This window comes from Entelurus aequoreus, linkage group LG07 (genome assembly GCF_033978785.1).
Source record: "Entelurus aequoreus isolate RoL-2023_Sb linkage group LG07, RoL_Eaeq_v1.1, whole genome shotgun sequence".
Classification (NCBI taxonomy): domain Eukaryota; kingdom Metazoa; phylum Chordata; class Actinopteri; order Syngnathiformes; family Syngnathidae; genus Entelurus; species Entelurus aequoreus.
This window is the reverse complement of record NC_084737.1, coordinates 37,115,072-37,141,860: the sequence shown is the minus strand read 5'-3', so window position 1 is coordinate 37,141,860 and position 26,789 is coordinate 37,115,072. Positions and strand designations below refer to the sequence as shown.

Genomic DNA, 26,789 nt, shown 5'->3' with positions numbered 1-26,789 from the left:
ACTAGAATAAGCACAGATTTGATTGGTAAATCATAGTGTAACGACCTGGAATGACACTTTATGTGTGGTGTTGGAGTTTTTGTGTGGCTTTAAACGCATCACTGGCTAAGTGCCATATGTGCATGTGTTGGCGCAAGTGAGAAAGAGCGAGCGGCTGCAGTTGATATAACAAAGTTGCTTTTATTCTGGTTTGTACTGCAGAAAATGACCAGTTTTGCTAGATATCATTTTTTTTTACTAATGTTTTGGTGATGTGTTTATGGCTGACAATAAAGAGTTTTGCTCAGTAAAGTGATGGATGGAATTCATGTCCTCAAAGCGTCTCAACAGACGTTACAATATTTGAACAATGATGACGAAAACTGTTTTCTCCGTCGTGTCCGTGTGTCGAAAATTGTTATGCGCTTATTTTTTTATTTGATTTTGTCCGTGGCATAGATTTGCCGTGCGCAGAGGACGCTTGAGCAGTGCGCAATTGCACAGGTGCGCACCTTAGAGGGAATGTTGTACATGAGTCAAGACCGTTTCTTGGTTGGTAGCAAATGATTCGCACACTCTCCTTCTGCAACGAGCAGGAATATGGCGCACTAGCTCACAATAGAAATCAACATTAAGGTAAGAAAATGCAAGCAAAATGCAGGGAGGGCACAGGAAGTAACACACAAGCAAGCAGGTTTGAGGTGGTGTGTACTTTAAAAGTTAACACGGGAGTGGGAGGACAGCGAGCTACATGAGAGTGGGAGAGGTCAAACACGAAGGAGGGCAAGGGTGAACACAATCAGGAGAGCCAGGAACGTCCAAACGTGAACCGGGACCAGGATGTGTATGCGTGCTGGTGTCAGCTGTGTACAATTGGTGTGGGGGTGTCAGTGTGTAGGTGAGGCTATGTATAGACCAGCAACGAGGAAGACTTCTCCTTAGCTTGCATTTTCCATCATAATCTATCCATCCAATCAAATCAAGCTTTCAACATTTGTAGCTCATTGTAAATTAAAAAGAGTGGGCGTGCACTGCGTCATCCCACCTCCAACGTGTGACCCGCCTGACTCCTGCTAACAAAGACGTTTGATAACCATACACGCTGCTTCGTAGCCTAAAGTTAGGGGTGTTTTTGTACAGATTGCCCCTCCCCTTCCATTGGCTTCAGCCCACCCCACCAACACACACAAACACACTTTCCACTGTACGCTCGAGTCTCCTGCTGCTTGGCAACAGTGTCGACTGCTTGTGTGGGCGTTTGGCAAAGAGTGCCAGGCAAAAGCTTTGGAGAAAAAGGGGCATGCTTAGAGTTATGATTGAATGTATGCACGTGAAGTGTGTTAGGATAGTGCAGGTTAAATGTGGAAGCTTCATTAATCAGGCAAAGAGCATTCCAGTTGAGACGCCCAACTTTTGAAATAATTGTATACTGTGCGGGCAATAATGCTGCAGTTGTCATATTGTATGTTGTACGTCTCATCAAGTCATCATTCAATATTGTCTTTCACTATACGCTCCTGCTTCTACTCCCACCTTCTTCTCTCCTTCTATTCAGTCTCTCTCTCGCCTACAGAGTTCTTCACAGAACAGCTCATGGCGTTCCCACGGTAACCGGTCTCCCTATTTTGCTCTACAGAACATAAGCGTGACATCCCACACCCAAAAGTGATGTGCTTCTTTGGAAAATTATTACTTAAGAGTCGGGACACCACTACTGGCTATGCTGTGATGATTGGTTCCCTGGGAATATCCACACAGTTGTTGCTGATACCAGCCTTCTCTCTAATAACTGAGATAAAACCACTCATTTTTGCTCCGTAATGTGCCACAGACTAAGATGTTGTTAGTTGCATGAATTTTCAAACGAGTATGTACAGTATTGAGTGAAAAAAACCCATAAAGCCCTGCATGCTCAAAAATGAAGAGTAGAAGGCATAAACACCACCCACAGTCAGGTTGCTTCCCACACACACTCACGCACACACGCATGATTTCAATTTAAGACATCTCAGCAATTTCCAGTAGTGTTGCAACATTTTGATTTAAACCCTAGATAAACACTGCTGCTCTGAATGGAAAATGAAAAGGAGAATGTTTGGCAAATCATGAAGAATCATAAGAGAATAAGTCACCCATGTCTGTTTATCTCGTGCATCCATGTGACTACAGTGTATTAAGGATGTCGATTTATACTGTCGATTCAAGTGATATCGGCCGATGCCAATACCAATACCGGTCACATGTATTAAATGTATATTTTTCTATTTTTTGTTAGTGTTATTGAAAGTTCAACAATATCAGTACAATATTTTTACTTGCTCCTTATTGTCTTTTATGACGTTAAATTGTTTGAGCAAAACAAAGTCAGTAGTACACAGTAACTAAGGCCATGTCCACACATACATGGAAACTTAATAGACGCATATTATGTCTGCGTTTAGGCCTCTTGTCCACACGCAAACGCACAGTTTTGTCCTTAAAAATGCAGATTTTTGCAAACGCTGGTCAAGATGAAGAGTTCCAAAACTCTCCGCTCAGAGTATATGTGTACATGGCTCAAACAGAGACCTGTACTCCCCTACTACCGCCAGCGACAATGACATTCAGCTGTTTTGGATACGATTACTGTTGATGGGACACTTTTCACAAGCAAGACTTTTTGTTTTGTGTCATAATGCACCATTATCTCATGTTTTTATTTCTTACTCGAAGACAGATTACGTTAATTTATGTGTGTTGGTTCCATTTGTGTAGAAATGGGCGAGCACAACAGGGCGCGCGCGTATAATGCGCCGGAGCGACTAAATAAAAACCATGATGTATTCTTCCTCCTTGTTAGTGTTTACTGGTGATAAATAAAATATACACTTCATTTCACATGTAACATATCACTATATTGATTACTAAATACTTTATAATCCAACAAAAGTTTTGCAGCGGCACACACAAGTCCGTGCACTTCGGCACTTACTGTAACTATTCAAGATGTTTCCTTGGCTCCATGGTAGTGTGCGCTGATTTTAGAAATATTGTACACTTCACCGCACAGGCACTTAAGCGCGCTTTAAACAATAAAAAAAGATTCATAATGTTCCCAGGACTCTGTGTAATTGCAGGCTGGTTTTAAAGATAATGTATACGTCATTGTACATCTAGTATATCAAAATACACATTAAAATAACAGACGCATAATAACACCAAAGCTCCTAATAGGACAAAATGTGCATTGTAGCTGCTGTACGCGTTTGTGTGTAGACAGAGACAGTTTTGAAACTACACTTGTGTGGATGGAGATTGTTTTAATCACGTTTTCGTGTGGACATGGCCTAAACCAGTGTTTTTCAACCACTGTCTGGTGTGCCGTGGGAGATTATGTAATTTCACCTAATAGGGTTAAAAATATTTTTTGCAAACCAGTAGTTATAATCTGCAAATGTGGCGTTGTTGAGTGTCTGTGCTGTCTAGAGCTCGGCAGAGTAACCATGTAATACTCTTCCAAATCAGTAGGTGGCAGCAGGTAGCTAATTGCTTTGTACATATTTGTCGTGATCCAAATATGCAGACGACAGCGGGAGGCAGTGTGCAGGTAAAAAAGTTATCTAACGCTTAAACCAAAAATAAACAAAAGGCGAGTGCCGCTAAGAAAAGGCATTGAAGCTTAGAGGCTTACTGAAACCCACTACTACCGACCACGCAGTCTGATAGTTTATATATCAATGATGAAATCTTAACATTGCAACACATGCCAATACGGCCGGGTTAGATTAGTAAAGTGCAATTTTAAATTTCCCGCAAAATATTCTGCTAAAAACGTCTCGGGATGATGACATTTGCGCGTGACGTCACGGATTGTGACATTTAGGGACACCATTGTCGCCACCTATTAAGTCGTCTGTTTTCATCGCAAAATTCCACAGTATTCTGGACATCTGTGTTGGTGAATCTTTTGCAATTTGTTTAATGAACAAAGCTGTAGGTGGGATCGGTGTATTAGCGGCCAGCTGCAGCAACCCAACCAGGAGGACTTTGAGTTGGATAGCAGACGCGCTACGGTGAGTACGCAGCTTTGGCTTCCAAACATTTGATCGCTTGCCCGTACGTGCGTGCCGCTATGTGCATGTCACGTACGTAACTTTGGGGAAATATATGTGCTGTATGAACTTTACGGAGGTGAACGGTACTTTTGGCTGTGGGATTGAGTGTGTTGTGCGGGTGTTTGAGTTGTATTGGTGGGTTATGTGGACTGGAGGGGGGAGGTGTTTGTTATGTGGATTAATTTGTGGCATATTAAATATAAGCATGGTTGTGTTGTGGCTAATAGAGTATATATATGTCTTGTGTTTATTTACTGTTTTAGTCATTCCCAGCTGAATATCAGGTCCCACCCGCCTCTTACAGTATCTTCCCTATTTGAATCGCTTCCACTGCCCTCTAATCCTTCACTCTCACTTTCCTCATCCACAAATCTTTCATCCTCGCTCAAATTAATGGGGTAATCGTCGCTTTCTCGGTCCGAATCGCTCTCGCTGCTGGTGGCCATGATTGTAAACAATGTGCAGATGTGAGGCGCTCCACAACCTGTGACGTCACGCTACTTCCGGTACAGGCAGGGCTTTTCTATCAGCGACCAAAAGTTGCGAACTTTATCATCGATGTTCTCTACTAAATCCTTTCAGCAAAAATATGGTAATATCGCGAAATTATCAAGTATGACACATAGAATAGACCTGCTATCCCCATTTAAATAAGAACATTTCATTTCAGTAGGCCTTTAGGGATGGCTATGCAAAACTAAAGTAAAACTGAACTGGCTGCAAAGTAAACAAAAACAGAATGCTGGACAACAGCAAAGACTTACAACGTGTGGAGCAGACGGCGTCCACAAAGTACATCCGTACATGACAATCATCAATGTCCCCACAAAGAAGGATAGCGTCCGCACAACTTAAATAATCTTGATTGCGAAAACAAAGCAAGTGCGGGGAATAGCGTTCAAGGAAGACATGAAACTGCTACAGGAAAATACCAACAAAAGAGGAAAAGCCACCAAAATAGGAGCGCAAGACAAGAACTAAAACACTACACACAGGAAAACACCAAAAACCTCAAAATAATTCACGGCGTGATGTGACAGGTCATGACAGTACACCTACTTTGAGACAAGAGTTATAGTGATGCATGCTTGGTTATGGTTTAAATTCATATCCAACAATTGCGAGAACAACTTTTCAATTGTCAATATCGGCTGCTGAGTTTAATTTTTCAATGATTTCTGCTGGTTGTGTGCCTCCTGATTTTTTCAATGAATAAAATGTGCCTTGGCTCAGAAAAGGTTGAAAAACACTGGTCTAAACAACATCAAACACTACGGTCTATTACTCAATGTCCTTTGCTAAATTTGTAAACATTAACAAAACATTTTTTTTGAGAAAATACAAGTATCGATCTAATTAAATTAGATTAGATTAGACAGTACTTTATTGATCCCAGTGGGGAAATTACAATGAGTCTAGTTTCGATCATATACTGATATTATCATTGGCGTGGACACCACCAATTTATGGATTGATCCGCCCTCTTCTTACGTGTCGTGTGTGACAATGCTGACATACCAACAACTGTTGTTTTATTATCCTCTCTCTAACTCTTATTAATCTACTTGTTAATTTCCTGTTAATAGCTGCTTACTTACTGCTGTAACGTGCTTCCATCTGCATTTCTTAAACTTTACTAAGCACTTATTTCTTGTGTTGTTTAAAGCTACCAATAGTTAGCTTAGTTATTACCATGCCAGCTTCTGGCTTGCTCTCCGTCTGTAACGTGCTAAGCTTCTTTCTTATACTTGATAGTGATCGTACTTATGATACTTAAAGGCCTACTGAAATGAGATTTTCTTAGTTAAACGGGGATAGCAGATCCATTCTATGTGTCATACGTGATCATTTCGCGATATTGCCATATTTTTGCTGAAAGGATTTAGTAGAGAACATCGACGATAAAGTTCGCAACTTTTGGTCGCTGATAAAAAAGCCTTGCCTGTACCGGAAGTAGCGTGACGTCACAGGTTGTGGAGCTCCTCACATCTGCACATTGTTTACAATCATGGCCACAAGCAGCGAGAGCGATCGGACCAAGAAAGCGACGATTACCCCATTAATTTGAGCGAGGATGAAAGATTTGTGGATGAGGAAAGTGAGAGTGAAGGACTAGAGGGCAGTGGAAGCGATTCAGATAGGGAAGATGCTGTGAGAGGCGGGTGGGACCTGATATTCAGCTGGGAATGACTAAAACAGTAAATAAACACAAGACATATAAATACTCTATTAGCCACAACACAACCAGGCTTATATTTAATATGCCACAAATTAATCCCGCATAGCAAACACCTCCCCCCTCCCGTCCATATAACCCGCCAATACAACTCAAACACCCGCACAACACACTCAATCCCACAGCCCAAAGTACCGTTCACCTCCGCAAAGTTCATACAGCACATATATTTCTCCAAAGTTACGTACGTGACATGAACATAGCGGCACGCACGTACGGGCAAGCGATCAAATGTTTGGAAGCCGCAGCTGCGTACTCACGGTAGCGCGTATCCAACTCAAAGTCCTCCTGGTAAGAGTCTCTGTTGTCCCATCTCCACAAGCATGCGTATCCAACTCAAAGTCCTCCTGGTAAGAGTCTCTGTTGTCCCAGGCCAATGGTAAAGCTTGACTGTCATCGTTCGGGAATGTAAACAATGAAACACCGGCTACGACGTAGCCGCTACGTGTTTGTGTTGCTGCAGCCGGTTGCTAATACACCGCTTCCCACCTACAGCTTTCTTCTTTGCTGTCTTCATTGTTCATTAAACAAATTGCAAAAGATTTACCGACACAGATGTCCAGAATACTGTGGAATTTTGCGATGAAAACAGACGACTTAATAGCTGGCCACAATGGTGTCCCAAAATGTCTGCTACAATCCGTGACGTCACGCGCAAACGTCATCATACCGAGACGTTTTCAGCAGGATATTTCGCGGGAAATTTAAAATTGCACTTTACTAATCTAACCTGGCCGTATTGGCATGTGTTGCAATGTTAAGATTTCATCATTGATATATAAACTATCAGACTGCGTGGTCGGTAGTAGTGGGTTTCAGTAGGCCTTTAAGATATTAAGAAATGCAGTTTATATACCGTAATGGAGATGATTATTATGAACTTAGGGGAGCGACTCCACACTCTGTATGGAGATAGATAATTAGCTGCTAACTTGTCAGCCGGGGACTAAAAATAAATAGTGTCAGCCAGAGGGGGTCGGCATTTGAGATCGTCATTGAAAGGCATTAATCTGCAATTCAAAAAAATTGGCCGATCGATTGGCAGATCCCTACAGTATATGATGTAAAATATTTACCACTTATTATGAGCGTGTCACTCAATCAGCCTATGAGTAATGGTAAGCGGAAAAGAAGGTGAACAGCAGAAAAGTGCAGCTAGTCTGACTCATAGATGCAGCAGGAGGAAATTGCGAGGGGAAAGAGCGAGTGTATGTGTGAGAGAGGGAAGCGGAGTAATAAATAGAGCAAATTAAGCTCCTTTTAAAATAAAAGCCCATTAGTGATCTCAAACACTCCAAAAATTAACGTCAATTTCCATGAGCGACAAGCACATATAGCCGCGAGGCTCTGTGTAAAGAGGCGCATGGATGGCAGCAGTTGAGCACCTTCACTGGGCTTGTAGGAGCTTGAAGCATTCCACTGTGACAGCTGAAGAGACATGAAGAACCCATTGTGAAAGCTTGAGTCCTTTTTTGGTGTTATATAACAGCGTTAGCCTCCGTATCAGCGCCACTGAGGCCTCTAGCTGACCCTGATGCTCGTCCTACTCCTGCCATTGTAACAACAGGAAGCATTATGGCCAGACTGCGAGGAGGAGGACTACAGGGTGTCTAATAACGGACGCTCAGGTGATACCTTACAGTACACAGTTGTAATGATCACCATTGGACCACTGGTAATTATACTGCGGTCACACTAATTAATCTCATGCACTCAGTGGGTGCCGTCCTGCTCCTTTCCACACATTTAGGCTCACAGCGGCACGTTATATAAAGAGACACTTTCACATACTGGCTCACATGAGACACATCCGCGTGACCACTCCAATAATGAACCGTGAATGAAAAAAAAAGGTATTTCTTAGCAAAAAGGTGCTTGTGGACATGATGTCATCTTTAGGCCTCACATTGTTCTCACAGCTATTAGCAGGGCGAGAGGGATGGGGCAGGCTCAGGACAGCTGTTTGCAAAAGAGCCGCGGGTACACAATAAAGCAGAGGAGACACTTTGTTTGGATGCAGCTGCTGTACGCATGACAACAAAAAGCCAAAAAAGGGAATATGATGCATTCTGGGTGATGTGAGGAGCACAGAGAAAAAGGGCAGACATAAGCATGCCCACTGGAGGACTTACAAAAAATAAAAGAGGCAAATATCTTGCCGTCGGCGGCTCGCCACCTCCTCGGTGTCTATTGCTTGGATTTACATGACGTCAAGTCCGTCTCACGCCTAGCTCATTAAATACGCGTGGTGGTCAGAGTCGAAGAACGCACGAGTTTGCAGTGACCACTTTGTTAAAGGTTTGTCTGATATACTTTTAACAATTAGTATTTCCCATTGAAGCATTTTTTTTATATTATTTGTGTTTTATCTTGTTTCGGAGTTCTCAAAACGCTGTTGCTATGAGTGTTCCGTAACGCACCAACTCGGCGAGTCTAAATAAAATAAATCAAATGTAAGCAAAACCTAAAAAAGTTACGTTTTTACCAAAGGCAGCAATCATAAATGAAGCCTTCAGCATATACACAATGCTGAGATCTACAGTATCTGAGTTATTGTGTAGAAATATGGGGAAACAACTACAAATGTGCACTTAATTTACTAACGGTGTTACACAAAAGATCAATTAGAATAATACATAATGTTGGATATAGAGAACATACAAACCCTTTATTTATTAAATCACAATTATTGAAATTCAATGATTTGGTGCATTTGCAAACAGCTAAAGTGAAGTACAAAGCAAACTATAACCTGCTACCCAAGAGTGTAAAACAATTCTTCTCAACAAAAGAGGAGGAATATAACCTTAGAGGAAAATGTAATTTAAAACATTTGTATGCTCTTACAACACTTAAAACCTTTAGTATATCAGTATGCGGGATTAAATTCTGGAATGGATTAAGTAAAGAAATCAAACAAAGCACCAATATGATTCAGCTTAAGAGACTGTTCAAACTACAAGTGTTCACAAAGTACACAGAACAAGAATTATGATGAACATCTTGAACCCTTTTTTTTTCTCCTTTTTTTATTGAGACAAATATTATTTATGTATTTAATATTTTTATGCTTACCATGGTATATTATTTATTTATTATTTATTGTTCACTGTTCTGTTACAGTGAACAACAAAATTGGATAAAATTGCTATGGTATGAAAAGGGATATGATTAAATAAGCTCTGCTTCTTCCTACTCCTTTTCGGACGTACTGTAATGAAACAACTGGAATTGTGTGATGCATTACATTGTATTGTATGCATGTTCGAAATAAACTGAAACTGAACTGAACTGAATAGTTATATTTTGATAAAGACAGGGAAAAACATGCTACTCATAACAACAACAAACATGGCTATAGACGCAAAGTTAAATAATGAAATGCATCCTTACCCTTGCAAAAACGATGCATATTTATTTGGCAGAGTCTTGATACCCATTTCCTTGACCCAGTCACACACAAAGAAGTTATAGACCTCTATGCTTTTCCAAGTTTTCATCGGTTTTGTCGTGAAGAATAATGTCTGGAGCACAGGATAGTTCGATATGTCTGGGAACTCTACTGACGGATAATCCTTGATGCCACCCGACAAATCCTTTTTTTTGGGGGATAAAGTATAGGGATCTATTCCATTGCATAGTTTGACTTTTTCCTTGTATCTGCTTTTTGCAGGAAGATCTAGGCCCCTTACGTACTCAGAGAGAATACACACCCTGAAAAATGGCAAGTTGGTGTGTTACACCTTTTTTCTCTTAACTTTATAGCCCCTTCCGTCTTCCTCTGCCTAATTTCACAATACATGGTTATGTTATTTTAAGACCTAGGGGCTGTTTAATATACAGTGTGGGAGCCAGAAAGCAGCAGGATGCTTCTACTGGTTCTTCCACCAACAGCGGCACAGCCACAGGTAAATAGCAAGGTGTAATCCATCACAATATTTACAGGGCTCGAATTTAACCGCGGCACCGCTGCATTTGCCGCGACCGCCCTTGTGATTTGCAGTAATGCCCTAGAAATTGACAAACATTCACGGCAACAACGTGCCGTGACCGCCCTTGACTTTTTAGTTGTTAATGGAGTAGGGATGTAACGATAAACGGTATAATGATAGACAGCGGTACAATTCCAGACGGTAAGTAACACCGTTTAAATTTGCCCTAAAATATGAGCCCTACTTTAAGGCAACACTTGCCTTGACCTTTAAAAGTTAAAATTCAAGGCCTGTATTTAATAGCCCACCTAACTAATATGTGCTTCTGTCTAATGACTAAGAAACCTCCAGGGATGAGAGGAGGTATCCTGGGTCGATAAGGGATTTGGTGGAGTCTGAATCAGAGACTGATGAGAGGATTGGAACCTTGTGTAAACAGATAAAATGAACATTATTTTATCATGCACGACTGACACGTTCCTTTTCACTGTTGGCTTTTTTTCTACATGGATTGCTGCCTACTCACAAAGCTCAAAGCTTCATGCTTCCAGAACAAAAGCAGCGTCTACCAGTTTGTGTGTGTGTGTGTTTGTGATAAAAGAGGGCAGATGTACTTGCTGTTTGCCAAAGCTTGCAGCACTCTAACTTAGGGTCAGCCTTGAGTTGGAGAGACACGTCATACGCTTCTCGGGTCTGAGTTGGATGGCTAAGACAGACACAAACTTTAAACTATAACCTATTAAGGCGATATGCGGTTGTACACGACGACCATTAAACACCTTAACAAAAACATATGGCCTTTTGTGGACATACTTAGGGGTGCAACGATTAATTCAATTGGAAGAAAGCTTTGATTTATATTCAGTCGGTTCGATTATTCGTTTAATAAGTGTAAGTAATAAAAATTTATAACATCTGGACACATGGAGTGCCCGGAACTTTAAATATGTGGTCACAGTTTCAGCAACATAGCTGCACATTTGTGTGGTGGTGTCTAGTTGCTGTTGGCGACGAACAGCAGAGGTTTTTTTTATTTATTTTAACTTTATTTTTTATTGCAAGTATTTTAAAAGTACAATTGTTGATGGTAATGTTGACTAAGTGCATTTGTTAAAAAAATAAAAATAATGAAGCTTTTAGCAAACAGAAAAACTTTGTTTATTTCAACTACTTTCCCTAAAATATGCATTGAAGGTTATAAAATGTGTTTTATCCGATTACTAGGTTAATCAAACAAATTAATCGATAGATTACTTGATTACTGAAATAATCGATAGCTGCCGCCCTAGCATGGAGTGCCCGTAACTTAAAATACAGGGACATAGTTACTGCAGGGGTACTGCAATACAGCACGGGTGTGTACAGTAGTGGTGTGTGGGTGCCGTGATCTGTGTGACGATGAACAGCGCAGAGGTTTTTTTTATTTTATTCTGTTTTATTATTGCACACATGTTAAAAGCGCAATTTTAATGTGGATGATTGTGCATTTATCAGAATAAAAAATTAAGGTGATGGGAAACAGAAAAATGCTTATTCCAACTATTACGCCTTAAAGGCCTACTGAAACCCACTACTACCGACCACGCAGTCTGATAGTTTATATATCAATGATGAAATCTTAACATTGCAACACATGCCAATACGGCCAGGTTAGATTACTAAAGTGCAATTTTAAATTTCGCTCAAAATACCCTGCTGAAAACGTCTCGGTATGATGACGCCTGCGCGTGACGTCACGGATTGTAGAGGACATTTTGGGACAGTATTGTGGCCAGCTATTAAGTCGTCTGTTTTCATCGCAAAATTCCACAGTATTCTGGACATCTGTGTTGGTGAATCTTTTGCAATTTGTTCAATGAACAATGGAGACAGCAAAGAAGAAAGCTGTACTTGGGAAGCGGTGTATTTCAGCCGGCTGCAGCAACACAAACACGTAGCCGGTGTTTCATTGTTTACATTCCCGAAAGATGACAGTCAAGCTTTACCATTGGCCTGTGGAGAACTGGGACAACATAGACTCTTACCAGGAGGACTTTGAGTTGGATACGCAGACGCGGTACCGTGAGTACGCAACCAGAATGTTGCCATAAGCATTTTGTTTAATTTGTATGTGTAACGCAGTACGCAGCTGCGGCTTCCAAACATTTGATCGCTTGCCCGTACATGCGTGCCGCTATGTGCATGTCAGGTACGTAACTTTGGGGACTTTGGGGAAATATATGTGCTGTATGAACTTTGGGGAGGTGAACGGTACTTTGGGCTGTGGGATTGAGTGTGTTGTGCGGGTGTTTGATTTGTATTGGCGGGTTGTATGGACGGGAGGGGGGAGGTGTTTGTTATGCGGGATTCATTTGTGGCATATTAAATATAAGCCTGGTTGTGTTGTGGCTAGTAGAGTATATATATGTCTTGTGTTTATTTACTGTTTTAGTCATTCCCAGCTGAATATCAGGTCCCACCCGCCTCTCACAGCATCTTCCCTATCTGAATCGCTTCCACTGCCCTCTAGTCCTTCACTCTCACTTATCTCATCCACAAATCTTTCATCCTCGCTCAAATTAATGGGGAAATTGTCGCTTTCTCGGTCTGAATCGCTCTCACTGTTGGTGGCCATGATTGTAAACAATGTGCGGATGTGAGGAGCTCCACAACCTGTGACGTCACGGGCATATCGTTTGCTACTTCCGGTACAGGCAAGGCTTTTTTATCAGCGACCAAAAGTTGCGAACTTTATCGTCAATGTTCTCTACTAAATCCTTTCAGCAAAAATATGGCAATATCGCGAAATGATCAAGTATGACACATAGAATGGACCGGCTATCCCCGTTTGAATAAGAAAATCGCATTTCAGTAGGCCTTTAAATGCGCATTTAGGCTATAAAGTGTGTTTTACCAAATTCATCGATTAATTGAAAAAACAATCGATGAATCACTCGATTATTAAAATAATCGATAATTCCATGTCTATACATATTGCTACGGTGATGATGCAAATTAAAATAGATACTCTAACCGTCTATAGGAACAGTTCAGCTCCAATGACTCTGCAGCCGTGTGGAGAGGATTAAGGGCCCTTACGAACTAAAGCCCAAAGCCCCCTAGGCCCTGAATGACTGAACTCTCGCTCAGGACCTCAACACACATTACTGTCGTCACGAACGGCCTTCGGCCCTGCGATGAGGTGGCGACTTGTCCAGGGTGTACCCCGCCTTCCGCCCGATTGTAGCTGAGATAGGCTCCAGCGCCCCCCGCGACCCCGAAGGGAATAAGCGGTAGAAAATGGATGGATGGACGAACGGCCTTCAGCTCATCAAAGCTCTGCTCCCCCCACCAACTCCAGCACTACATTAAAGGACTTAAGGGACTCCAAGGACATTAAAGAACTCCAAGAACATCACAGGACTTCATCAAAGGCACTCTCCATCCAAGAGGAGAATGTACGCTGGCAGTTCTTGAAGCTGAACACGCGAAAGGCCCCCGGGCCGGATGGTGTCTCCCCCTCCACCTTGAGACACTGATCAGCTGGCTCCTGTCTTCACTGACATTTTTAACACCTCTCTGGAGCTAGGCCGCGTGCCGTCCTGTTTCAAGACCTCCACCATCGTCCCTGTCCCCAAGAAAGCACGGATCACAGGACTTAATGACTACAGGCCTGTGGCGCTGACGTCTGTGGTCATGAAGTCCTTTGAGCGCTTGGTCCTGCCCCACTTCAAGGACATCACCGCCCCCCTCCTGGACCCACTGCAGTTCGCCTACAGAGCCAACAGGTCTGTGGATGATGCAGTGAACCTGGCCCTCCACTTCATCCTGGAGCATATGGACTCCCCAGGAACCTACGCCTGGATCCTATTTGTGGACTTCAGCTCTGCCTTCAACACCATCCTCCCTAGACTGCTACGAGACAAGCTCTACCAGCTCAGCGTGCCCGACTCTCTCTGCAGTTGGATCAATGACTTCCTGAAGGACAGAAGACAGCATGTGCGGCTGGGGAAGATTGTCTCGGACAGTCGAACCACAAACACTGGCTGTGTACTTTCCCCCTGGCTCTTCTCCCTGTACACAAACTGCTGCACCTCCAGTCACCAGTCAATAAAGCTGCTCAAGTTTGCGGACGACACTAATCTCATTGGGCTCATCTCGGATGGCGACGAGTCCGCCTACAGGAGAGAGGTGGACCGGCTGGTGTCCTGGTGCAGCCTCAACAACCTGGAGCTGAATGCCCAGAAAACAGTGGAGATGATCTTGGACTTCAGGAAAGTCAAAGCCCCACCATCCCCCCTCACCCTGATTGACTCTCCCACCCCCCGTCTCCATTGTGGACTCCATCCGTTTCTTGGGCACCACCATCACCCAGGACCTCAAGTGGGAGTCCCATAAGCTCCCTCATCAAGAAGGCCCAGCAGAGGATGTACTTCCTGCGACAGCTGATAAAACTGAAGGTGCCGACCGAGATGCTGGTGCAGTTCTACTCAGCAATCATCGAGTCAATCCTCACCTCTTCCATCACCGTGTGGTTCCCCGGCGCCACAGTCCGGGACAAGCATCGACTGCAGCGCATGGTACGTGCTGCTGAGAAGGTGATTGGCTGCAAACTCCCACCCTTCGAGGACCTGTTCTCCTCCAGGACCAGGAGGCGTGTGGGTCGGATCACAGCTGACTCTTCTCACCCTGGACACAAACTATTCTCCCCTCTTCCCTCAGGCAGGAAACTACGGTCCATCCAGACCCACACCTCCCGCCACCTGAACAGTTTTTTCCCCTTGGCCTTCAGACACATGAACAATAACAAGATCTGATAGCTCAGTTACAGCTCATGTTATTCTATTCTGTGTTATATGTGTTTTATGTTGCACGATTGCGCCAAGTAAAATTCCTAGTCTGTGAACCCGTTCTCAAACAATGGCAATAAAAACTCTTCTGATTCTGATTCTGATATTACACAAATAATTAAATAGAGAGGAAGCAGCTCCATACACACATCAGACACACTTACACAATATGATGGGTTGCAACACAAAAACTGGAGCCTTTTTAATGATGATAATGCTCACTTTTAATTGACATTGTCAGAGCAGTATTCATTTAACGGTGTGTTTATTATTGTGGTTGTAGTTTGCATGGAGACAGTTAATAATGTGGCCGAATGAAGATCTTAATATAATGCAGTGCGGCAAACAACACACAATACATATTGCTAATTGGCAGTGTCAAACAAAAATGAGCATTACTACATTTATATAGTCAGAGCTCTTATTATGGACCTGCCGTGGAGCAAGCAACCATTCACATGCTGCAAAACAAGTATGCTACCTGTTACCATTATAACATGTTAACAAGAGTATGCTAATGTTTTATGCTAGCTTTTTAGCTTCAATCAACCCTGGGCCAGAGTTTCACAGCACAGATAGCAGATATTAAAATAAGAAAAACAGCTCATAAACCTTTATTTAAGCTAAAGCAGCTGAGATACACCCTGAAATCTAGCCAGAATGCACTTATATTGCAATTTGAATTCACGATATGTGTATTAAACATATAAAGAATAAATAGAAATAGAGGGAAAAACACCAATATTCCTACAGTGTAATGAGAGACAATTAAAAATAGTGTGTTAATTAATATTAAAAATCTATGTGGTGTAGACATTACCGCTATTTTGATATAATTAAACATATCAAGTTAAGTCATCATATATCCAGGAAAATAAAGCAAAATAGTAAAGAGCGATAATGCTTTTTGTAGAACATTACCATTTGGCCTCCTTAATTCTTTCCTGTGAAAATTCCTTTGAAATTTGAATGAGAACAATTGTGGCAGTGTCACCTTGATCTGAAAACTGCGGTGTATGTGTTTACGATGTTTATAGATGTATTATTTAAGACAGTCGAGCTATAGGTCACCTTGCAGCAAAACATTGAGTTTAAACAGAAATCTAAGATACAAAATGATAATATCGCCATTCCTGCCATTCCTTCCCGGGAAAGTTCCTTTGAAATTTGAATAACAACAACTGTGATAGTGTCACTTTGATGGTCCCTCCGATTCCTCCCTGTGAAAATTCCTTTGAAATTTGGATAAAGAAGAATTGTGGATAGTGTCACTTTGATCGGAAAACTGCAGCGTATGGAGTTTACGATGTTACTAGAGGTATCATTTGGGACAGTTGAGTTATAGGTCACCTTGTACCAAAACAATGAGTTTAAACATAAAACTAAAATACAAAAGGATAAAAAAAAGGTAAATGTTTTAGGAAGTGAATTGCCTTGTGGAAAATAGGGGTCCTTTAAAGCGATGCCTAAATTATTTTCATTCTCTGCTACTGAAACTGTTACAAAACTACCTTTGGTGGGTTGAAGTTAGCTTAAAAAATGCTTAAAAACAATACGTGTCTCTATTATTGATTTAAAAAATTAGACTGACTTGAAATACACTAAAATACAGTGCGTGAATGTGTGACAGTGTGTGCCTGGGAAGGGGGAGAGGGAAATGGGGGTTTGCCTGATGGCCCCCACACAGTTGAGGAGAAGCGAAGAGCTGACACTATGATTCAACTTTGAGCAAATTACACCAACCAAATGTGAGTATGTATGTATTCATATTTTTGCATGTTCTTTGATTGGATGTCATTAAAGTTAAAGGCCTACTGAAATAAATTGTTTTTATTTAAACGGGGATAGCAGATCTATTCTATGTGTCATACTTGATCATTTCGCGATATTGCCATATTTTTGCTGAAAGGATTTAGTATAGAACAACGACGATAAAGATTGCAACTTTTGGTATCTGATAAAAAAAAGGCTTGCCCCTACCGGAAGTAGCGTGACGTAGTCAGTTGAACATATACGCAAAGTTCCCTATTGTTTACAATGATGGCCGCATGAAGTGAGAGAGATTCGGACCGAGAAAGCGACAATTTCCCCATTAATTTGAGCGAGGATGAAAGATTTGTGGATGAGTAAAGTGCAAGTGAAGGACTAGTGGGGAGTTGAAGCTATTCAGATAGGGAAGATGCTGTGAGAGCCGGGGGTGACCTGATATTCAGCTGGGAATGACTACAACAGTAAATAAACACAAGACATATATATACTCTATTAGCCACAACACAACCAGGCTTATATTTAATATGCCACAAATTAATCCTGCATAAAAACACCTACGTGTTTGTTATGCTAGCTCCTAGCTCCTCTGCTAGCTCCTAGCTCCATAGAACACGCCAATACAATTCAAACACCTGATCAACACACACAATCACTCAGCCCAAAAGACCGTTCACCTAACCCAAGGTTCATAAAGCTCATATATTTTAAAAAGTTACGTACGTGACGCGCACGTACGGTCAAGCTATCAAATGTTTAGCAGCCAAGGCTGCATACTCACGGTACCTGGTATTCAGCTGGGAATGACTAAAACAGTAAATAAACACAAGACATATATTTACTCTATTAGCCACAACACAACCAGGCTTATATTTAATATGACACAAATTAATCCTGCATAAAAACACCTACGTCTTTGTTATGCTAACTCCTAGCTCCTATGCTAGCTCCTAGCTCCATAGAACACGCCAATACAATTCAAACACCTGATCAACACACACAATCACTCAGCCCAAAAGACCGTTCACCTAACCCAAGGTTCATAAAGCTTATATATTTTAAAAAAGTTACGTACATACGCAAAAAAAAGTTGCGCACATACGGTCAAGCGATCAAATGTTTAGAAGCCAAAGCTGCATACTCACAGTAGCACGTCTGCGTCTTTGTCATCCAAATCAAAGTAATCCTGGTAAGAGTCTGTGTTGTCCCAGTTCTCTACAGGCGTCTGTGTATCGAAGTCAAAAGTCCTCCTGGTTAGAGTCTCTGTTATCCGAGTTCTTCCATCTTGACTGCATCTTTCGGGAATGTAAACAAAGAAGCGCCGGCTGTGTACTGTTGTTGCTGACTTCGTTCAAAAAATACGTCCATTTCGCACCGACAACTTTCTTCTTTGCTTGCTCAGCTTCTTTCTCCATAATGCAATGAACATGATTGCAACAGATTCACGAACACAGATGTCCAGAATACTGTGGAATTATAAAATGAAAACAGAGCTTTTTCGTATTGGCTTCAATGTGGAAGGCATACCCGTGTTCCCCGGGCTACGTCACGCGCATACGTCATCCTCAGAGGCGTTTCGAACCGGAAGTTTAGCGGCAAATTTAAAATGTCACTTTATAAGTTAACCCGGCCGTATTGGCATGTGTTATAATGTTAAGATTTCATCATTGATGTATAAACTATCAGACTGCGTGGTCGGTAGTAGTGGGTTTCAGTAGGACTTTAATGGTTAATAGTAGACAAATACAAATAATGTTTTATAGCTAATCATATAGGGTTAAAAATTATGTTTAAATTGTTTAAATAGTCTTACAGCTAGTAGCAGAGAGATACAGATTATTTCATTAGTCTTTTAGTTAATGGTGTACCTTAAAAATAGTGTGTCAACGTTTGAGTTCAATTGAAAAAAAAAAAAAATAGACATGATGTTTAAATTGTTACATTAGTCTTATATATACAAGTTTAGAAATTTTTGTTTAAGGCAAAAGTATACATAATTATAATTTTAAAATAAGAACAGTTGGTTTATTACCTTTTATTTAAGACACAAGCTGACAGAAGTATTCTTTCAAATTAGACAAAGAGCTCATACAATTTTAAGATAAAACAGCTTTTATAAAATATAACCCTTTTTTAAGAAAGAAACATTTTTAGAAACTTTTATTTAATACATAGTAAATACACTTATCTAAGATAAAAAGTATACAATATAATACTTTTAATATGGGGACATCAGTTAACTTTTATTTAAGATAAAAAGTAGACAATACTTAGTATAAGAACAATTAGTTAATCAACAATGTATTTATGTTATATTAAATTATACAAATCTATTATAACTCAAATCAGTTACAAAAGCAGCCTTGGTAGTACAAGACAACTAAAATAAGGTAATACTCTATATGGGTTTAGCTTGGCATAAAAATAGACTTTTGTAAATAGGTTAAAATGTTGTGAAATGGTGGCTAAAAATGCACAAATTACATTAAATAAAATTAATAAAGTGAATTAAACAATAAGAAATCACTGTAATCAAATTAAATAATATATTTGAGAGGGTGGAATAAACCTTTAAAGGCCTACTGAAACCCACTACTACCGACCACGCAGTCTGATAGTTTATGTATCAATGATGAAATCTTAACATTGCAACACATGCCAATACGGCCGGGTTAACTTATAAAGTGCAATTTTAAATTTGCCGCTAAACTTCCGGTTCGAAACGCCTCTGAGGATGACGTATGCGCGTGACGTAGCCCGGGGAACACGGGTACATTGAAGCCATATACGAAATAGCTGTTTTCATCTCATTCTGGATGTATTCTGGACATCTGTGTTGGTGAATCTGTTGCAATTATGTTCATTGCATTATGGAGAAAGAAGCTGAGCAAGCAAAGAAAAAAGTTCTCGGTGCAAAGCGGACGTATTTTGCGAAGGAAGTCAGCAGCAACACAACACAGCCGGTGTTTCTTTGTTTACATTCCCGAAATATGCAGTCAAGATCGAAAAACTCGAATAACAGAGACTCTAACCAGGAGGACTTTTGACTTCGATACACAGACGCCTGTAGAGAACTGGGACAACACAGACTCTTACCAGGATTACTTTGATTTGGATGACAAAGACGCAGACGTGCTACCGTCAGTATGCAGCTTTGGCTTCCAAACATTTGATCGCTTGACCGTACGTGCGCGTCACGTACGTAACTTTGTTTAAATATATAAGCTTTATGAACCTTGGGTTAGGTGAACGGTCTTTTGGGCTGAGTGATTGTGTGTGTTGATCAGGTGTTTGAATTGTATTGGTGTGTTCTATGGAGCTAGGAGCTAGCAGAGGAGCTAGGAGCTAGCATAACAAACACGTAGGTGTTTTTATGCAGGATTAATTTGTGGCATATTAAATATAAGCCTGGTTGTGTTGTGGCTAATAGAGTATATATATGTCTTGTGTTTATTTACTGTTTTAGTCATTCCCAGCTGAATATCAGGTACCGTGAGTAGCAGCTGCGCTTCAAAACATTTGATCGCTTGCCAGTACGTGCGCATCACGCACGTAACTTTGTTTACATATATAAGCTTTATGAACCTTGGGTTAAGGGAACGGTCTTTTGGGCTGAGTGATTGTGTGTGTTGTGCAGGTGTTTGAATTGGATTGGCGGCTTATATGGAGCTAGGACCTAGCATAGGAGCTAGGACCTACCATAACAAACGCTGAGGTGTTTTTATGCAGGATTAATTTGTGGCATATCAAATATAAGCCTGGTTGTGTTGTGGCTAATAGAGTATATATATGTCTTGTGTTTATTTACTGTTGTAGGCATTCGCAGCTAAATATCAGGTCACCCCCGGCTCTCACAGCATCTTCCCTATCTGAATCGCATCCACTCCCCACTAGTCCTTCACTTGCACTTTACTCATCCACAAATCTTTCATCCTCGCTCAAATTAATGGGGAAATTGTCGCTTTCTCGGTCCGAATCTCTCTCACTTCATGCGGCCATCATTGTAAACAATAGGGAACTTTGCGTATATGTTCAATTGACTACGTCACGCTACTTCCGGTAGGGGCAGGCCTTTTTTTTATCAGATACCAAAAGTTGCGATCTTTATCGTCGTTGTTCTATACTAAATCCTTTCAGCAAAAATATGGCAATATCGCGAAATGATCAAGTATGACACATAGAATAGATCTGCTATCCCCGTTTAAATAAAAAAAATTCATTTCAGTAGGCCTTTAAAACGGAATAACTGTTGTAAGTACTACAACTAAAATGGCGGATAGCTTAAAAAACTACAAGTTGTAATACCCTTTTCAGCCTGTAGGAATCATAAATCATTATGACCTATGGACTACAACCAAGATGGCGGACAGCGTAAAAAAAACTACAGGATTAAAATCAATCCCCCGCTGGCCCCCCCTTTTTTAGAGGTATGTGGAAGCCACGCCCACTTCCGGGGGGGGGGGCATAAACCCCCATCACTTCCGGTCATAAAACAATCCCCCGCAAACCCCGCTGGTCCCCCTTTTTTGGAGGTACATTATCTTCTCCCACCACAAGTTATTTTTTTCATCTCTAACTCAAAAGACTCTTTACATATTTGGCAAACTAAATCCCAAAATTAAGGGACAGCAGAATGTAGTGCAGCCTGCATTACCTTTTAAAATAAAGAGCAACAATTGGAAAAACAGAGCAAAACAACAATACAGGAAAATATATGTTATTACTATTAACTAATAACACAGATTTGTTTCAGAAAGTATTCACAGTGCTTCACTTTTTCCACATTCTGTTACCTTACAGTATTGTTCTAAAATGGAATTAATTCATTTTTGTGCTCAAAATTCTACTGACAATACCCTACAATGACAATTTTAAAGTTTTTATTTTTTATTTTGCCAATTTACTAAAAATAAAAAGCTAAAAAATAATCACATGTACATAAGTACTTACAGCATTTGCTCAATACTTTGTTGATGCACCTTTGGCAACAATTACATCCTCAAGTCTTTTTGAATACAACGCCACAATCTTGGTACATACAGGTATATTTGGGCAGTTCCGCCCATTCATCTTTGCAGCACCTCTCAAGCTCCATCAGGTTGGATGGGAAGCATTTGTTTTCTTCCAGGATGTCTCTGTACGTTACTGGATTCATCTTAGTCTCGTCCTGGAGGTGACCAAGAACCCGATGGTCACTCTGTCAGAGCAACAGTATTCCTCTGGGGAGAGAGGAGAACCTTCCAGAAGGACAACCATATCTGCAGCAATCCACCAATCAGGCCTGTATGGTGTAGTGGCCAGGGGAAAGCCATTCCTTAGTAAAAGATTTGCCAAAATGTACCTGAAAGACTCTCAGATGATTCGGTGGTCTGAAGGGATGAAGATTGAACTCTATGGCGTGAATTTTATCACTTGCATGTCAAATTCACCATGCAAATATTGTCTATCTTGTACATATATCATAGTACTCAGACTGCTACTTTTGTTTATTGCATATTTTATTACATTGCCTTTTTTATTATTTCAATTTTATTTTCCTAATACTGTATACATGAGGAGCAACGGTGACACCCGAATTTCCCCCAGGGATTAACAAATTATTTCTGATTCTGATTCAGAATGCCTGGCATCATGTTTGGAGGAAACCAGGCACTGGTCATCACCAGGCCAATACCATCCCTATAGTGGCGCATGGTGGTGGCAGCATCATGCTGTGGGGATGTTTATCAGTGGCAGGAACTGGGAGACGAGTCAGGATAGAGGGAAAGATGAATGCAGCAATGTACGGAGACATCCTGGATGAAAACTAATTCATCCCACCCAATATGATGGAGCTTGAGAGGTGCTGCAAAGAGGAATGGGCAAAGAGGAATGGGTGAAACTGCCCAAAGATAGGTGTGCCAAGCTTGTGGCATCGTATTAAAAAAGACTTAAGGCTATAATTGTTGCCAAAGGTGCATCAACAAAGTATTGAGCAAAGGCTCTGAATACTTATGTACATGTTTTTATTTTTTATTTTTAATACATTTGCGAGGAATTTAAACAAAAAAAAATTGTAACATTGTCATTAAAGGGCATTGCCTGTAGAGGACAGAAATTAATGTATTCCATTTTGGAATAAGGCTGTAACATAAAAAGTGGAAAAAGTGAAGCGCTGTGAATACTTTCCCGATGCACTGTATATAAGTAAAACCAAAAAATATCTGTTTCTCAGCTGTGGTCCCAATGGGCCGCAGTGATACTCATGTTTTCACCACTTGTGGCAGTAATGACAATATCAAACAAACAGAAGAAGTCTGAAGCTAAAGTCATAGAGAAGTTTTTTAAGCGCAAACATTATTACGAAAGTGGTGAAGATATATTATCATTTGCACTTTTATTTTATTGGCAGTTGAGTTAAGAAATATATATAATATTTATTATTATTTTATTTTGGCCCAAAACATCCATCCATTTTCTACCGCTTGTCCCTTTCGTGGTGGCGGGGGGTGTTGGAGCCTATCTCAGCTGTATTCGGGCAGTCGGCGGGGTACACCCTGGACAAGTCGCCACCTCATCACAGGGCCAACACAGATAGACAGACAACATTCACACTCACATTCACACACTAGGGCCAATTTAGTGTTGCCAATCAAACTATCCCCAGGTACATGTCTTTGGAAGTGTGAGGAAGTCGGAGTACCCGGAAGGCAACCCACGCAGTCATGGGGAGAACATGCAAACTCCACACAGAAAGACCCCAAGCCCGGATATTGAACCCAGGACCTTTCGTATTGTGAGGCACATGCACTAACCCCTGTCCCACCGTGCTGCCCTAGCCCAAAACAATTATATTGTAGCTGAGATAGGCTCCAGCGCCCCCCGCAAACCCAAAGGGAATAAGCGGCAGAAAATGGATGGATGGATGTATTTTTCATCAGTTTTAATGAGTCCCATTTTTTGCAGTATATTTAGTATTTATTTTTTGACAATAGTCTTTATGATTAACACATGATTTCATATCGCTTGATAAGGTTTACCCTGTTCAACTTTAAGTAGGTTAGATATAGGTTAGATATAATTATTAAGATTATTAAAGTATTTCTGATTCCGATATAATTATTGAATATAAATAAAATCAAGAGTAAAAATTACTGATTCAGTGCTAATATTTGTGTGGGTCCCCTTTCCCTCTGTAGTGGAAAAGTTGGGCCCTGAAGTAAAAAAGGTTAAGAACCCAAGTCATACAGTACAGTTACTAATGAGACGTCTCCTACTGTTAGAAGTCCATGACATAAATAATTAAAAAGCATGTTCCTAAATGTGTGAAAACAACTTACTTTCTGCGAATGGTGGAGCTGGTGTTGGTGTCTGTGCTGTCGGTGCGTTCAAGGCGGTCTCTCTCAGCGGTGGATGAGCCACAGGAAAGGCCACGGGTCAGCCTGGTGTGGGTCCTTCTCTCCCTGGACCCTGCAGGTGTGGTGGCGGATCCTGTTTTGGTCTGAGCTGAGGAGGTGCCGCCGTCCCCGTCATGATGGATGGGAAGCGACAGAGGCTGGTTGTGATTGTGGTTCTGTTCCGGGGTGTCCGAGCCGGGGGTGCGAGGGCTGCTATCCTGCCTCAGACCCTGGTTCTCCTGCTTGACCCGGTCTAGCTGGCCTTCCAGCTCCTCGATGCGCCGCCGTTGGGTCTCCAGGAGCTTGGCCTGGCTCTCAATGATGTTATTGAGTTCCAGGAGGTACTCCACAGCCCGGTTCGGGCTCTCCGGGCTGGCCTCCATGGCGGAAGCCCTGCCTTTGGCGGTGGAAGTATCCACCGCGGCTTCAACCCCAAGGGGTCGCGATCCACCCCCCCCACCAGCCCTGATGAGTGGGGGGGAGGGAGGGACCAACGGAGGCTCTGGATTAGATGAACTTTTAGCGTCAGGTGTTCAGAAAGAAGCAATGACAGAAGTAATATGTCAGGATGACTACATAGTGTCGAATGTGAGGGCAAACGTAAACCTTAGAGCATTTTAGAAGCTCTTTGAGATGTTGCCATGCGGAGGAGAAGGTTCAACGCCGATAAGTGAGCTGAAGAAACAGTAGATTGTCTAATTTCCTGCAGCCAGGAGCATGCCAAACCAGCATGGAATGCTTTACTAGTGCAGGCCATCACTGAAGAAAAGATTCAAACGCAATTCTATGAAGGAGGTATCTCAAAGTACTTTGAAGGATGTCTAAGATTAAAATGAATCCATACACACATGCACTGTGGCCTCTCTGATTAAGATCTATCAGTAATGATCAGGCAGAGTCAATCATTACATAACTCAGAAGATGGTTCTCCCTCCCACACTGAAGATCCCCACCGAGCACAACGTTTCTTTCAACCCATGGCTCGATGCGTTTTCACGGTATAGAAAGTAAGCAAAGTTGCCTTACGAAGTTTATTCTTCAGATCTGGATGCTCCACTCAGGTGCTCAGAAACTACATCCTTGAAGTCTTGCACCCGTCCCCCCAATGCCAGACTCCGTGGTCGTGTTCATCCAGCAGCGATTAATTACTTACTCGTCTCAAAGGGGAAAAAGATCATCAGAAACGACAATAATTTTTCAGCGACTGTCCAAAAGTCCAAGAGGACACAAGCAAGTCTCGAAAGTGCGCCTCTATTTGCGCCTGTGGTGCTCAAACACGAACAGAGAGCGTCTTTCGTTACTTTTAAAACAGGTGCTTTACCGCTAATCCGTGATAAAAGAGCTACAAAGACATTGCGGGTCGGTTTGCTGCGCGTCTGGACTGCTATATTACTGTGTGCTTTTGCCTCTGCAGCGCTGGCTCTAGCGTCAAGTTCCCCGTAATGTGGAACTTCTGGTCCGGACTTTCAAAATAAAACGAGTAGGGCGCTGAATTAATTTATAACAGAAAACTCAGATAAAGACATCAAGAGCATGTATTATTTGAATGATAAGACGTTTTGTTTGAGTCCACTGTCACAGTAGTAAAGGGTTGTATTGTGTGTTTCATGCTGGCTGTGTTGTATTATTATTATTTTTTTTTTTTAATTATTATTATTATTATTATTATTGATTTATTTTTCTTCCTTTTTTACTATAACACAAGACATGGAGTGTTGGTTTTATGCTAGCTGTGCTGTATTACATTGTGTTATTATATTTTGTCACATGATGTATTTATATTGTGGAATTTGTTTTGAAAGTTTTATTTTTACGTTTGGACATTTCCTTTAACACGGGACATAAACCAAATGTGTCAAAATATTGTTTTCATTTATTTTTTTGTGTGAAACTTAAGTTTTATTTACTTACTTAGCATTTTAGTTTACTTTATATACATAGCTATAATTATTTATTTAATTGTTATTTGCTGATTCATATTTTTTTCAAATGCATATAAATCCATTTCAATTGATTATTATTATTATTATTATCTCCTTATGTCAATCACAACTTCCTTAACTATTTATTCATGAGAACTTTGTTGATAATTTATTTATTTATTTACTTATTCGTTATTTATCTATTTGTTTGTGTTACAGATTGGGCACATGAAGTGAAGAAACATGTGCTAGCAATTGCTATGAAACAGAAAAAAGAGTAGGATTAAATTAACTCTGCTCTTTCCTATCTTTTCGGAGATGTTGAAATGTGAAATTGGGAAATGTGAAATTGGGATGATGTATAAAATGTCGTAACCATAACCATTATAATTTCATGTATCAGTGTATCATCATTTAGCCAATATATATGTCAATATGTGTTATGTGTAGTACATCCAAATATTTTAATTTCTTTTTTGCGAGGAAACTGGAGATAATTTAATTGTATAAAATTATATTTTATTTTGAAGATGTATCCACAGCCAGCTTCTTTCCTCATGAAGTAGCTTTACACCTTCAGGAGCCTGTGAATTTCGAGAGGAAGAGCGTGTTTGAAAAAACATTTATATTTTTTATAGATGACAAAGTTAGCAA

The 26,789-nt window shown here is 40.9% G+C and overlaps 1 protein-coding gene across 4 annotated transcripts in view; it reads right to left on the bottom strand.

The window, feature by feature from the left end:
* The window catches only part of iqsec2b (IQ motif and Sec7 domain ArfGEF 2b), a 71,890-nt gene extending 46,247 nt beyond the window's left edge, over window positions 1-25,643 (bottom strand). For all 4 annotated transcript variants that reach the window (XM_062053456.1, XM_062053455.1, XM_062053457.1 and 1 more), the window contains exon 1: window positions 24,157-25,643. In XM_062053456.1, the coding sequence (XP_061909440.1) occupies window positions 24,157-24,596 (440 nt within the window). In that variant the 5' untranslated portion in view covers window positions 24,597-25,643. The remainder of the gene's footprint in view (window positions 1-24,156) is intronic.
* Between the last annotated feature and the right edge of the window lie 1,146 nt (window positions 25,644-26,789).